Here is a 15231-nt window from a genome sequence, read left to right on the forward strand (position 1 = left end):
GAAACTGTAAAATCAGGTATTCAGGCAGTGTCCTGACAGCCTAACCCAGGGAGTATTCTTAATAGGTGAATTCTCAATGACACACATAGATAGCTCCACTTGGTAAAAATAAGTAAATTGAAACCTTATGAGTTGTGACTTCTGTGTGTATACAACATATTCAAAGCAGAATTCATTTCACATTTGTTGGGATTATTGCAGAATTGTCAATCATTTTGGAAGGAACAAGGGTACCAGATCAGATTATGAATTAAAACTTTGCAATCAGTTATTGGTGAAAATAATCTTAAGGTTTGTAACAGAGAATGAATGAACAAATGAATGAATGAATGTCTAGGAGAATAGTGACATAGATTAAAAGTCAGTTTATACTTGTGATTTCCAAAGGGAGGCCTACTGTATGAGGTAACTGTGCCTTCACTGTCTCAAGTCAATGGGTGCTAGTGTTTCAGAAGCAAAGGGATTCGTTCCCAGCTTTGAATGTTTGTGGGATTAGCAGCCACTAAGCCCAGATGCTGACTTCAGTATTTGGAGAACTGAGAACGTCTGACATGGCTCTTCCTGCAAAGCATGCAGGGCATTTCCTTGATAATTCGATGGAATGGTGACTATGTTTGGAAGACAGAAGAAAAAGACTTTTCTTTCTTTGAATATCTGGGTTTCCTAATTTTCTGACATTAAGTATTTTCCTTATTGATGACCTTGAACAGCCTTGGGAGAAGATATCAATCCTGAAAGATAAAACACATGGTCATCTATAGAGCTGAAATGACCAGACAGCATATTCTGTAAGCTCTGGTGTGGTGTTCATATTAGATTCATTTTAGAAAGACCAGAAAAAATTTCCCATCAATTTCCTATTCATTTTAAATATTTCTAGTTAAAATTCATCCTCTTTAATTAGTTAATGCTTTTGCAAGGATTTTATTTTTTTAAGTTTATAAACCTTCCAAATACTCAAGATTCCTATAATGGTTTTGCTTTTTTGAATGAAAAATGGCTTAAAAGAAGTCAGACTTTTACTCTTTCTGTTGCTGTTGGTATGTGTATGTGTGCACATATGCACATCTGTGTGTGTGTGTTTGTATGAATGCTAACATGCGTGAGCACATTGCATCTACATGTGTCTGTGCATGCCTATGGAGATCTCAAGTTGATGCTTGGTGGCTCTTTTGATTGCTCTCTGCTTTGTGTATTGTGGAAGGTTGCTATCTAAGCCCAGGGTTCTCCAATTCCAGATGGTGTATCTAGCCATCTTGCTCTAGGTATCTTCTCTCTGCCTCCCCAGTGCTGAGATTACAGGAAGGTCGCAATATGGGTGCTGGAATCTGACCTCTGGTTATCTATTGAGTCACTCTACAGACTTAACTTTCACTTTTGCTCATGATAATTTGCAATAGAAACAATTTAGATACATTCATTATGGAATAAGTTTATGGAAGTATATTTGGGAATCTTTTAAGATGTGTATTTTTGTCTTCCCAATTGTATCTTTGTAGATGGAGGCTGCTCTTTTGTTTTCCAGCTGCCCAGTCCCAAAATAACCACACCGAAACTATATGAATTGCAACACTGGTTGGCCAATTAACTTATGCATATTTCTAGCTACCTGTTATATCTTATATTGACCCATTTCTATTCATCTTTGTATTTCCAAATGGTTGTGGCCTACCAGTAAAGTTCAGTCTGGATCCGGTGTCTGTCTCCTGCAGTGGCTACATGGCTTCACTTTGACTCCACCTACTCTCTCTATAAATCTCTTCCAGCCTGGCTATATTCTGTTAAGCCATTGGCCAAAAGTAGCTTCTTTATTAACCAATGGCAATGAAACATATTCATAGCATACAGAGGGGAATCCCACACATCATAGCTTTAAGAACTATTCCAGCAGTGAATGTTACTACCATTTTATATATGCTTTCTAATTCTGCAAAAGGAGTTTTATGCTAAGGAAAGAAAAACAGCAGTTTCTCTGTCTTTACCTCTCTCACCATATATGTATCCATACATAATCATATATACAAAAATATATGTATAGAGGATATTTAACCTCTTATAAGATGTAGACACATGTGCTCACTCATATTAATATACATACATACAGACACACATACAAGTTATGTGCGCACACACACATGCCTGAAAGCAAGTGTGTTATTAAAGATTATTTTGACTGTTAAGAGAATACTGACTATGGAAAATGTAATATCTACTTTGTGACGCTGACATTAATGGAAGACACGTATTGTGAGACCACTGGAGTAAATGAGAATTCTCTATGACTTCTGCTCAATTTTGTAAAGAACCCAAAACTACTCTTTTTAAAAATAAAGGCAAAGTGACTGAGGAATATTTCTCAGCAAAGCACTTAGGTGACAAGTAGGAGAACCAACTTGACTCCTAGCTCCCACATATAAATGGCTGATATAGTGGCATACTTTTGTAATGTCAGCACTGGGCTCACTGGCCAGCCAATTTAGCCTAATCAGTGAGCTACTGGCCAATGAGATACCTTGTGTCAATGAAGGTAAATGGCATTTCCAAAGATGATAGTCAAGTTAGCTCTACCACCTCTGCATACATGGACAAACAGGTGTATGTGCATTGTTCCCCTCACAGGTACCTGCACACATATGAACACATATACACATAAAAATACAATTAAAAGTAAATGTTATTAAAATAGTTGTTGCAATGTTATGCTGGAGAAACTTATATAAGTTAGCTAATCCAGACAAAACTCCTTTGACAATGTCAATATTCCACTTGATAATGATGCAAGTCTTCTGTACTTTGCAATATACATTAAGACGAAATTCGTCAGACTATGAGAGGCATTGCTAGCTTCAACAGTCAAATATGTGGCATAATTGATTTGCAGTGACTGTCTGCTCCATGATACTTAAATGGTTCACTTCTTTTGCTGAGTTGGCCAGTTTCACTTCCCAGTTTTGTGTTCACTTTCAGAGCTGAAGGGAAGATGACATTTTTGGTGTCACATGTCACTACAGTCATATACCACCACAATTATGTTTGGCTGTGTGTGAATGCTGAAGTCACACCCTGGAGGGAAGAGTGATAGAGAGACATTAGGTAAGGGATAGGAAAATAGAAGCTAGAAGTCTAGAGCGGTACTTGCCTTGGCTTCCCTTGCCGTTGGGAAGTGTAATCTTTTCATGATGTCATTCTGTCTAACATTTTGTGTGATGACACAGTCTGAGAAGACACAGCACTCCACTCTGTCTGAAATCTGTGCTAGCATCCTCTGCCTTGGCAGTATCTCCATAACTTCTCAGGGCCACTTGTTCAGTTGCAAATCCTTCGAAATGGGAGGCTTCCAATGCTTCCTGATTTGGCAGGAGAAGAAGGTAGAGCCAGTGCTGTAGGCGTCCTGATTGGGTAGGAGAGGAAGATGAAGCCAGAGCTGTACATTCCACTATAGCCCCTTATGGGTTCTGAGTCCCTTAGAGGGCTAGTACCTGCACTAGTCCATGGTCTTCAATGCTGCTTCTGTAAGTGTTCCTTCACTAAAATTTCTATTAAGGCATTAGCAATTGAGCGATTAAACTAGCTCCATTTTATCCCCCTTTGAAGCTTTGGGCACCCTTAGATACTTCATGTGTTAGCAGTAATCTCTGCTACAGCTTCCCCATGCTTTTACTGTCCTCTGCCTATCTCTGCAGTTTGTCTGAAGAATTCTAAACTGGTGAACCAGAGCTTTAGGAAAGTCCCTGTTTCCTTACACTTACTCTAAAAGTTACCCACTAAATTTTCCTCTCCAAAATTACCCACTTTTGATTTTTTTTTTATTTTAAACACTGCTTGGCCCATTTCTATCTAGCCTCTTCTAGACTAATTCTCGCACCTGGACTAGCCCATTTCTTATAATCTGTTGTAGCCCACGAGGTGGCTTACCAGGGAGCTTCTAGCCTACGTCCATCCTGGGTTGGAGCTTCATGGCGTGTGCCTCAGAGAGCAGAACTATCCCCGCGTCCACCCAGGAGCCGGGAGCATGGCATCTCTGCTCCAGACAGAAGAGCTGTCGAGTCTGAGCTCACTTCCTCTTCCTCCCAGCATTCTGTTCTGTTTACTCCTCCCACCTATGTTCTAAGCTATGAGCCCAAGCAGTTTGTTTATTACTTAACCAATGAAATCAACAGATTGATATATGACACTCCCACATCAGTGTCTGACCTACAGACACTCAACACTCTGGTCTAAACAAAAGGCTGTGCCAGGCATGATGACTCAGGAGACAGTGGCATGAAAATCACCTGGCCTTGGTGAGCTCCCACTTTTGATTTTTGAGAAATGTAGACACCCCTAAAACTCTAGGTGCCCCGCATCGACAGCTTTCCTAGACATCTAGAGCAAGCACATGTTAGTAGGGGAGACGGAACACAGTGTTTAGGAATGCTGTCCATGTCTAGGCCCGGAGTTGTTCTACTTACAGGACCTGAACTGGGGCTTGGGCTTGTTCTCCTTGGGCAACAGAGAGTCTGCTCAATAAATGAAAAAGTTAATAGGATTCCATGTGCCAGGGAAGTTTTTATCAACCTGGGTCAAAGCACTCTAAACGAATCATTAGTGAAAAAGCTACATCTTATTAGAGAAATCAATCAAAGTGGAACGTAAATATTCAAGACTCTACATGCTTTATTGTACAAGTGAAGAAATTGAAAACACACAAGCCAATCCTGCTCAAAGTTCGGATTCTCTCAAGTGCAGAATTAGCATTCCTTCCCTGTTTCGTTCAACACAGTTGAATTTTATCTAGTCATGCCAGCAGGAAGTGTTGAAGAAGCTATAATACTTTGCTGGGAGACAGTGAATTAATTTCAAAGTAATCAATAATGCCTCAAGAATAAATCTGATCTCCAAGCTAATTTAAACAGATCTCCCTCCCTCCCTCCCTCCCTTCCCCTCTCTCTGTCTCTCTCTCTGTCTGTCTCTCTGTCTCTCTGTCTCTCTGTCTCTCTCTCTCACAAGGTTTTACCATATTTGGTTTTAGTTTGGGGGATTGTAGTTCATGTAATTGGTTGATCAAACTGTAAAGCCACAAGAGGAGAGAATTAAACTTGTTATATAGAATGGTTTCTGTTCTTTAAATGGATGCAATAACAATGTCCTTCATTATGACGTAAAGACTGCGTGTGAGTCTTGGCGCTGAAGATATGAGTATACAAGTCACTGTGGCCTCTGGAACTTCAGTTACTTGGCTTTCTCATCCCTTAGTGATATTTTTGCCATGTACAACTATGAATATATGTTACTATATTTGACATAAGTATGTATTTTTATTTCTAGCAGACATGATAGCTTTGAAATAAAAAGGTTTCCCAAGTTATTCCTAAATATTCTGAAGATTTCTGAGGGCAAATTTATATTTTATGTAAGTAGATCAGCAACTTTGTCATTCCTGACTCAAGTGCTCACTTGCAGATTTTTATGGTTGAATGTGGAAGAAGCAGATGACTGATAGCTACAGTTTGTTTTGTTGTGCTCTTTGTCTGTCTATCTCTGTGTGTCTCTCTGTGCATCTTTGTATCTGTCTCTCCCTCTCTCGCTCCATGGCCTCATCATTTGTGAACCCTTAACTCACTAGGATCTATTTCATTCTTTGCAGATAAATGTATTACCAGAAATACAGCCTCAGCTTTGCAGAAAAGAAGGCCTGTGTCAAATGATCAGAAGATTTCCAGGTAACTGTTAGTTTTCTTCTTGATGCATGACCGTTTGACATCTGGAGGCTTCTATATAAGTCAGAAATAACAAGGCCTCAAGGCATCATCCCCAGCTTCCCCTCCTATCAGCTCCACCATTACAAGTCTTCCCTAATGCCCAGGCTGTGCCAATGGGAAGGCCCTGTAATACCTCATACTAGGACAGTTGGTACTTTAGTCTTTTGGTTTTTCCCTCTGGCTTGCCAGTTGTCTGTTTCTATTTGTCTTATCTGTTTATCTTAAAAATTATTCTGCCTTAGTTTAAAAATGATTGTTGTTGTTGTAGCTCTTAGTTATATATAACTTGAGTTTTTAAAAAGATTCATGGTTATGTCGTTGCACAGTTATTTTTGTTTTGCTTTGTCAACTTGACACAGATCAGGGTCATCTGGGAAGAGGAAAGTTCAACTGAGGAACTATCTATGTCAGACTGGCCTGTAGGCAAAATTGTTGCAGTAAGGAGGCCACTTGATGGTTCCCGGCTGCTCAGCCCCAAAATAAACACACAGAAATTATATTATTTAAAACACTGCTTGGCTTATTAGCTCTAACTTCTTATCGGCTAGCTCTTACATTTAAATTTAACCCATTTCTAGTAATCTATGTGACACCACATGGCTGTAGCTTACCCAATAAAGTTCCAACTGGCTCCAGCCATGCTACATGGCTTCTCTCTGACTCTGCCTTCTTTCTCCCAGCATTCAGCTTAGTATTCACCACCTAGTTCTGTTCTACCCTATCAGGCCAAGCCAGTTTTCTTTATTAATTAGCCAATCATATTCACAGCCTACAGAGGGGAATCCCACATCAAACTGTGGGACATTTTCCCTCTTGATCTTTGAGGTGGCCTGCACAAATATTGGCTAGTACCAACACGGGTGGGTCGGTTGGTTCTAGCTTATATAAATGCAGCCTGAGCATTGAAATAAGCCAGTCAGCAGTACTTCTGTGTGACCTCTGCTTCCGTTCCTGCCTTGAGTTCCTTGCCTGAATTCCCTTTATGGTAGACTACAAGCTGTGTGGTGAACCAAACCTTCCTGGAGTTGCTCTTGGCCATGGTGGTTTATGATAGCAGCAGGAAGCATGCTAGAGCGGCGATTCGATTCTCAGAATTTTGTTTTTTCTTCTCCGAAATCCTCCCTCTGTGTTTAAGGCAGGACACTCAATGAAGTTCTGTCTTTACCGTGTCAGGAATTTGGGAGAAAGACCACTACCTCCAGTCCCTCCACAGTGCCAGGAGTGGAAAAGATGTCAGAAGGGAACTGAGCCTCTAGAGATGAAATCAGTCTTCATAGATAAAGTTATAGCCTACCTTAGAACTCATTGATGAGAGTACTTCCCATTTCTTGTCTAAAACCCATTAATGTTTGTGCCCCTAGGAAATGTTTTACTGCATAATTAAAATTTAGATCTGCATGACTTTGTTTCTGTATTCATTAATTTATGCCTTGGTAGAGTCAGAAAATTGGCTTTTGCGTGGGGTTTTTGCCTCCCAGTCAAGGGTCAGACTTGTGGGCATGCCTCACTGTACTGAGGGCAGTCTCCTTTCCACTTACCAAGGATGAAAATGCAAACAAATTGGTAATTCTTCTTTAAATTGAAGACATAGTTCTAAGGTAAATAGTGAGTCGATTTTGTTCTGTTTGTGTTGTTTCTCAGCACAGTTGTATGCAGACTATGCAGAGCTGACGACATAGTCATGACTTATTTATTTGCTTGCTTGTTTGCTTGTTTGTTTTAAGCTGAAGACTGGATAGCTCAGCCTGGCCTCAGATTCCCTGAGTGGTAGATACTATCCTTGAATTTCTGATCCCCCTGCCTCTACTTCTCAAGTGCTTTGGATTTAAGCGTGTGCCTAAGACAGAAGTTTCCATGTCTCCCAATCCTGTCTTCGATGCAGGGATAGGAACAGAACCAGAGCCTTGGCACGCCAAGAAATCATTCCACCATACAGCTACATCTCCAATTAGCTTGTTATTTTATAAAAACATAATGTGGGTCTGTAGAGAAGACTCAGTCAGTAAAGCATCATCTCAAAAAAAAAAAAGCATGCATACCTGGGTTTGATTGCCAACATCTATGTCTTACCAATTCACTAAGCCCCAGGTTCAATCAGAGACCGTGTCTCAAAAATAAGGTAAAGAGTGCTTGTGGAAGACACTTGATGCCGGCCTCTGTCCTCCATACATAAGTGTACACACATGCACATACATATATACCCTCAAATTAATAAGTAATAAACAAGAAGAATGTTCTTCTGGTCTGAGTAAAACAATGATTTCTACCACCAAATATTAATAAATATCAGGGTTCCTTTAGTTAAGATAACCAATGTCTGCATTTTAAGCACAGCTTCCAGGTTTTAATTTGTTGTTTTGGTGTTGCTATTGTTGTTGTTTTCCCACTGTAATTTATATGTAAGAATGGTTGCACAGAACAAAAGCCTTTTAGTATCATGGAAAATTGAAGGACAGCATAGCAGTGCATGACTGTTTGTGGTACGGAATATTTTTAAATACACACACACACACAAACACGCACACACATACATATTCCTCAAGAAAGTCTGATATGTTATATTTTTCCTTGCTTCCATAAAATTAGGAAGTATTTTCTGCCTTCTTTAGTTCAAAAATGACTTTACACTGAAGAACATCACCAATTCTAGAAATACGTAACCCCTTTATTCTCTCTCTCTCTCTCTCTCTCTCTCTCTCTCTCTCTCTCTCTCTCTCTCTCTCTCCCCTCTTCCCCTCTCTCACTTTCTGTTTATCTCTGTGAGTAGCGAGATAGTTTTGTGAAATCATATCTCCTACCATGTTATCTTTTTGAGCTGAAGATAATCTTCTGTAGAGTCTAGCTTTAAAACCATGGACCTACAGCACTATTTTCTGTTTTGAATTCTATAAACAGTAGCTTTTATGATGCTTTTATCTATGGATACACAAAATATAATATAGACTCATTCACATACTGAGACTAATTGGTTTGCTATGAATGTTGAGTATTTTATAGTGAGTGCAGACTGGATAATAACACCCTGTACTTAGTATATGGGGTCATTCAAGGGTTGGGATGGGCAGAGGAGAGCAGTGTATGACCCTATTCCCTTACTCAGGAGATGAGGCATGATGGTGAATTTGAAGCCAGCTTGACTGGTTACACACTGTCTCCAAAAGAAAATCGTGAAAATAAGAGAATGAGTATGAAACATTGATCCACTGCTGAGCCCACTGGACTGCAAAAGACAGCATCAACACTATGGGATCCACAAAGTACTGGTCCATATTAGTGGGTCACAGACAAAATTAATATTTTTGTACCAGAGGGTCGGGGTGGGGGGAAGATTTGTCTTATTGGAGAGAACAAGGAGCTGACAGGATGGTAAGGAGGTAGGCGACAGTGGTTGCTATATATTACGTACATGTTGCAAAGTGAAAAGACTACGAAAATAAGAAGATGCATATGGAATATTTAGCATAGCGCTTGCAAAATAGAAGTGCTCACTTAGCAGCTATTATTTTAGAGGGAAAGCAAACATAAAAAACAAAATTAAATATAATGCTATATAATATATTTTGTTTAAAGCCAAAATAACCTGTGTCGTTTTAGGCTGTGTGTTATTCAGAGCCTAAAATACATTGAAACCAGAGGTTTTAGCTTTACCTCTAGTTAGCAATATGAATTACTCCATTTTATAGATTTTTTTGGTTCTGCTTTTGTTTTCAAATCTATGAATGTGGATATTGGGCCTATTTCATAATTTAGTTTTAAAAATCAAGTGTATTATATGTGCATAAATATAAAACATTTGATTTAAAAATAAATCTTTCTGTATATTATACCTAATACTTATACTTAATAAATGGAGGCTGGACTATCCCTATTTTTTTTTTTAAATTGAACAGCAGCTTCACTTTAATCAATCTTCTCTTTTTAAGACTGACTTTTTTTCAAAAATTTTATGTTTCTGGGAAAAGCTGTGGCAGGTGTGAGATTTGCCCTTCTTCTCAGCTCACAAGGCATGCATGCGCCACACTTTTCTGGATATGGTCTGATGATCCGAGATGCCTATGTCAGAAAGAAAGAAAGTTGCATTTGCAGCACTAAGAGCTCGAGCGATCCCCAGGGTCTGTATCGGTTCTTTTTACATGGCTGGGTGACACCTGTGAATGCCATGGTACGCATGCCAAGAGAGGAACTTTATACATAGAGCGTTCGTGTGTAACAGACAGTGAGCTCAGCTGGTGGAGTCCTCATTTACATGCGTGAAGCTTAGATTCAGTGCCCAGCTCTGCATGGACACAGGCATGTTGGTGTGTGCCTCTAATCCTAGAGATGGAGGCAGGAAGACCAGGAAGTTGCAGGTCATCTTTGAGTACCTAAGGAGCTAAGGACAACCTGGGCTAGATTAGACACAAAACAAACCTTTCTCTCACTCCCAGAGGTGTCATTTCTGTCTTCCAAAATTATCCATTATATAAATATCTTCAGAAAAATAGTTTGGAAGAAAAATTGTTAATGTATCTGTAAAAAAAAGTGTGTCCATCAGTTTCGGAGATTCATGAAAAGCTCTCTTTCTGAAGCGCAATCAGTCTTTAATCCTGGGTCACTAGTAGTCTATGACATTGTTTTTGTTTATTAGTTTATATGAATATTGAGTTTGGAAGTTGTCAGTAATGTTGTAGCATCCCAGGATTCCATAGAGAAGTGCAGTCTAGCACTTTGTCATCAAAACACATAGATATCAACATTCTGAGAATGACAAGCGGGTGGGTGAATGCACTTGGGACCCAGACAAGCGAAAGAGCAGAGTTCTGGCCAGAAGCTGAAGTCCAGTCGGAGACAGCATGTAAGGCTCTCAGGATGTATCCCTTCCCCAGCCAGCATCTACCTGACCTTAGCTGTGTGACTCACATGGGAGAGCACACACCCATGGAAAGTTTCCTAGTTAGCGAAAGATTTATTTTTGTCTCGCCATTTAATACTTTGCCTTTTGTGGGGGGAACATTTTTATAGTATTTAGTTGGCTCGACTTGTTGTTTGTGCCTTTTATGAGGTTTGCTTTTTTTTTTCTGCTAAAAGAAATTGCTTTCCCAGATTTGAACTACAAAAACATGGACATAAGAGGACTGTTCTCCAGGGCTGTGAGTTGTTTTTATTCTTTTTTAGTGCAGTGTCACCATCCAAAGAGCCCCGGCTTGGAGTGTGCCAAGGTTTTTGTTTTGTTCTGAGTGTTATTCATTCTTTAAAGTAATTTGTATCTTGGGTCAGAGTCCTGGCTTTTGTGTGAACTTTTAAAGAGAAACCAAGATGTCCCACGCAGAGATAACACTTGGGTCATTTTAGGACCCACATTCCCATATCCTTACTGCCTTTCTGCAACAGGTCAGTTTCTTTAAAAGGAAAAAAGAAAGAAAATCTGTAACAAATACATTTTTATACATTTGCTACATCCAAACAGAATACAGCTTTATAAAATTCCAACTATTAATTATCAAGTATCAGATAGACCATTAATATAACATAATTGGAGTTATTTTTAGCACTGACTGATAATGTTTATTTATAAAATATATCCTATAATTAGTGATCCTAGAGAAGCTAAATAAGAAGGAGAACCCAAAGAAAAACATATAGGCATCCTCCTGAATATTAACCTTCATCAGGCGAGGAAAGGAGACAGAGACATAGACCCACATTGGAGCACCGGACAGACATCTCAAGGTCCAAATGAGGAGCAGAAGGAGAGAGAGCACGAGCAAGGAACTCAGGACCGCGAGGGGTGCACCCACACACTGAGACAATGGGGATGTTCTATCGGGAACTCACCAAGGCCAGCTGGCCTGGGTCTGAAAAAGCCTGGGATAAAACCGGACTCGCTGAACATAGCAGACAATGAGGACTACTGAGAACTCAAGAACAATGGCAATGGGTTTTTAATCCTACTGCATGTACTGGCTTTGTGGGAGCCTAGGCACTTTGGATGCTCACCTTACTAGACCTGGATGGAGGTGGGTGGTCCTTGGACTTCCCACAGGACAGGGAACCCTGATTGCTCTTTGGGCTGAAGAGGGAGGGGGACATGATTGGGGGAGGGAGAGGGAAATGGGAGGCGGTGGTGGGGAAGAGACAGAAATCTTTAATAAATAAATAAATAAATAAATAAATAAATAAATAAATAAATAAATAAATAAAAAAAAAAAAATATATCCCAGGTCTAATATTTCCAAGGTTTGCCTTTCTCAAATCCTGACACTTCCCTCGGTATTTTCTGTGAGCTTCTAGATCAGCAGTTCTTAACCTGAGGGTCGCAGCTTTTTTGGCAATTAAATTAAATGACCCTTTCACAGGGGTCACTAAGACCATTGGAAAACATAGGTATTTACATCATCATTCATAACAGTAACAAAATTACAGGTATAAAATAGCAATGAAAATAATTCTATGGTTGGGGGCCACCCCAACATGAGGAGGAACTGTATTAAAGGGTCACAGCATTAGGAAGGTTGAGAACCACAGGTCTAGAGACTTTTCTAAGTCCAAAAACAAAACAAAAAACCTCTTGACTTCAGTGATATGTGTGATCATGAGGAAAGACATTTCCTCAAAATAAAACTCTCACCTTTTTTAGTATGACTTGAGCAAGACAATAGCATAAAGTAAGATGATGGAACTAATTTATACTAAATCACATCCTCTCTACAGGTATCTTTCTTAGATACAGTTGCATTTTTATAAAAGAAGTTTACAAGCTTGCTCAATGTCTAAACTGATGGTATTTCTCGAAGTATGTATAAATTTCCTTTCAGTTCTTCTCTGGCCACCTATCCCCAAAGCTTATAGGAATTATCTACCCTTCTCCATTTCCATAGTGACCAGGTCAAAGCTCTCACGTTCTACCTGCTAAGTCCAGCCCAGTATCTACCTTATAGGAAGAGAGATTTTATCCCACCCTGCGATAAAGAGATAAAACGAGCCTGTTAGGTCTGCTTACGGAAGTCTGCGTATTAAGAGCCAAGCAACTGCCTCTCCAGTGCTCTGGCTATCTAGAACAGCACTCACACCCCCAAATGTTTACAGCGGCCTGGCATTTGCCATAACAAACACATACATTTGAGAAGCCAGACGACTGACACAAGGATTTTATCTGGCACAGATAGGGGACGCTGCAGAGGACCAGAGGCGATGGCAGGGAGTTCCAAAGCCACCGTGTCTCTGAGCAGAACTGCAATGCTGGAAGTCCCTTCACAAATCTCATCCGTAAAAAAACACAACTCCCTGGATTCTCTCCAATGGGCGCATTCTCCTGTGTCCTCTCTTCCACACACCCTCTGCTCTCTGCTCCCTGTGCCCCAACATGTCTTTATATTTCGTCCTTGGTGAGTCCAGCTTCCACCTCTAAAAACAAATTCTGCTTAGTCCTAAAATTGATGAAGTTGGATTTTCTAGTAAAACCTCAATTCAATTCTGATGTTGTGAGGGAAGAATTTCAAGTCCATCGCTACTCCTTCTTCTGGCTATCCATCAATATTTAGATTTTTCACCGCACTGCATAAGAAAGTTATCCGTGGGTTAACTTATTCCTCCCAACTGGTTCTCTTGAATTCTGAGTTTTGTCCAGAGAGATGCCCCGTCATCATCAGGGCTCCTAGCTACCTGAGATCATCATGTTCTTAGCCTTCATTTTATTGGCCTTCAGTTTCTTCACTTCCATAGTGTTCCTAGACTACTTACATCAGTAGAGTTGATCATTTGAAAGCTCCAACTAGCTGTACACCTTGGAATCACAGCCTTTCGGATTTCTTTTTTCAGAACCCACTGAGTTTGGATATGGACTCTAGAATACAAACAGCATTTGCCTGAGTAACGCTCCTGGTACTCCCAAGTTTTCAACTCTCAAGTGTATGTTATTTTTTGTCATAACCTTTTCCAGTCTAACCTGGACCGCTGTCAGTCACGAGAAGTACTTCTTCACAGCACATTGTTGTATCGCTCTCCCACACCCGTCCTTAGACCACCAAACTTACAACTCATATAACAAGGCGTTCTCTGCGCCTACACAAAAAGCACAGGGGGAAATCACCTGAGTGTGTGTGCTGTGTCTATCCCTAGAATGTCTTCTTCTCATTGCTACAATGGAAAAATATGACATCACTCCTGGAATTTAAAATCACCCACAATTACTACCATTTAAGTTGATTACCACCTCTGAAACAGCCTTTTCCGTTACCCAATTGCCCTCTAAAATATTGAAAAGCACAGGTCAAAATAGTGTCTTATTCAGTGTTCTTTTGCTATGAAAAGATACTATAGCTACTCTTATAAAAGAGACCTATTGAGACTGGCTAACAGGTTCAGAGGTTTAGTCCATTACCGTCATGGCAAGAAGTATGGTGGCATGCAGGCAGACATGGTGCTAGAGAAGGGCCAAGTGTTCTACATCTGGACTGGTAGGCAGTTGGAAGAAAGAAAGAGACCCTGGGCCTGGTTTGAGCTTCTGAAATCTCAAAGCTCACCCCCAAAGACTCATTTCCAACAACAAGGTCACACCAACTCTAACAAGCTCACACTCCTAATCCTTTCAAATAATGCCACTCCCTATGAGCCTGTGGGGGCCATTTGTATTCAGAGCACCATACCAAACTATCAGCACTCACTGGACAGAAGAATCACAGGGATGCTCTCCATGCGAAGGCAAATGGAACTAAACCTGTGATTCTTCTGTCCAGTGAGTGCTGGTAGTTTGGTTCATGCGAAGGCAAGTAGAACTAAACCATCGGAGTTCTTGAATCTGCATTGTAGAGAAAGTCCATTGCTCTATGATCAGAACATATGTCAAAGGAAAGCTAGTGGAGCATGCTGATAGCATGGCTGTGGCTTGTGACAGAATTTTGCCAGGCCTTAGTTGGGCTAGAAAATTAGATGAACAATTTGCTTGGAATGATACTTTGTCTTTCAAGAAAGGCTTGGGCAAATCCAAGTGACAAGCCAAGGACATGTTTCTTTCAAGTTGGGCTTATTAATTTTACAATAAAACAGATTTTTAAAGAAAAAAAAACGAAAGTCTCAGAATCACTGACTTAGTGATTTTCACTAGGAACATTTATACATTTGTATGTTTTTAAGTTGAAAGTATAGTTTCTTCAGATATCGCGTTGAGATTGTCTTCAGAGTGCGGTCTGTCTAATTCATGGAGACATAGCTGCCTAATCTTGTAGCTATGTTCCTACTACACCTTGTGGAATGTTCCAGTGGAGCAATGTGTCCTTACTGTATTTGTATCTCCACAGAAAGACAGAGATTCCCTGAAGGTGGGACCTTCATTCAGTACTAAACTTTAGTGCAAGACCATCATCCTTAATATGTAGAAGATGGTTGATCCTTACCATTATCCTGACTGGAGGTTTGTGGGGGTGTTTTCAGAAAGGCTTAAGCCGGGCGATGGTGGCGCACGCCTTTAATCCCAGCACTCGGGAGGCAGAGGCAGGCGGATCTCTGTGAGTTC

At 40.2% G+C, this 15231-nt stretch overlaps 1 protein-coding gene across 1 annotated transcript in view; it reads left to right on the plus strand.

Annotated features, from left to right (window-relative positions):
* Positions 1-15231, plus strand: part of Cped1 (cadherin like and PC-esterase domain containing 1) — a 285451-nt gene that overhangs the window by 72124 nt on the left and 198096 nt on the right. The window contains exon 4 of the mRNA XM_005363770.3: positions 5627-5702. Within this exon, the coding sequence (XP_005363827.1) occupies positions 5627-5702 (76 nt within the window). The remainder of the gene's footprint in view (positions 1-5626; positions 5703-15231) is intronic.

Source organism: Microtus ochrogaster, linkage group LG10, assembly GCF_000317375.1.
Source record: "Microtus ochrogaster isolate Prairie Vole_2 linkage group LG10, MicOch1.0, whole genome shotgun sequence".
NCBI classification, from domain to species: Eukaryota; Metazoa; Chordata; class Mammalia; order Rodentia; family Cricetidae; genus Microtus; species Microtus ochrogaster.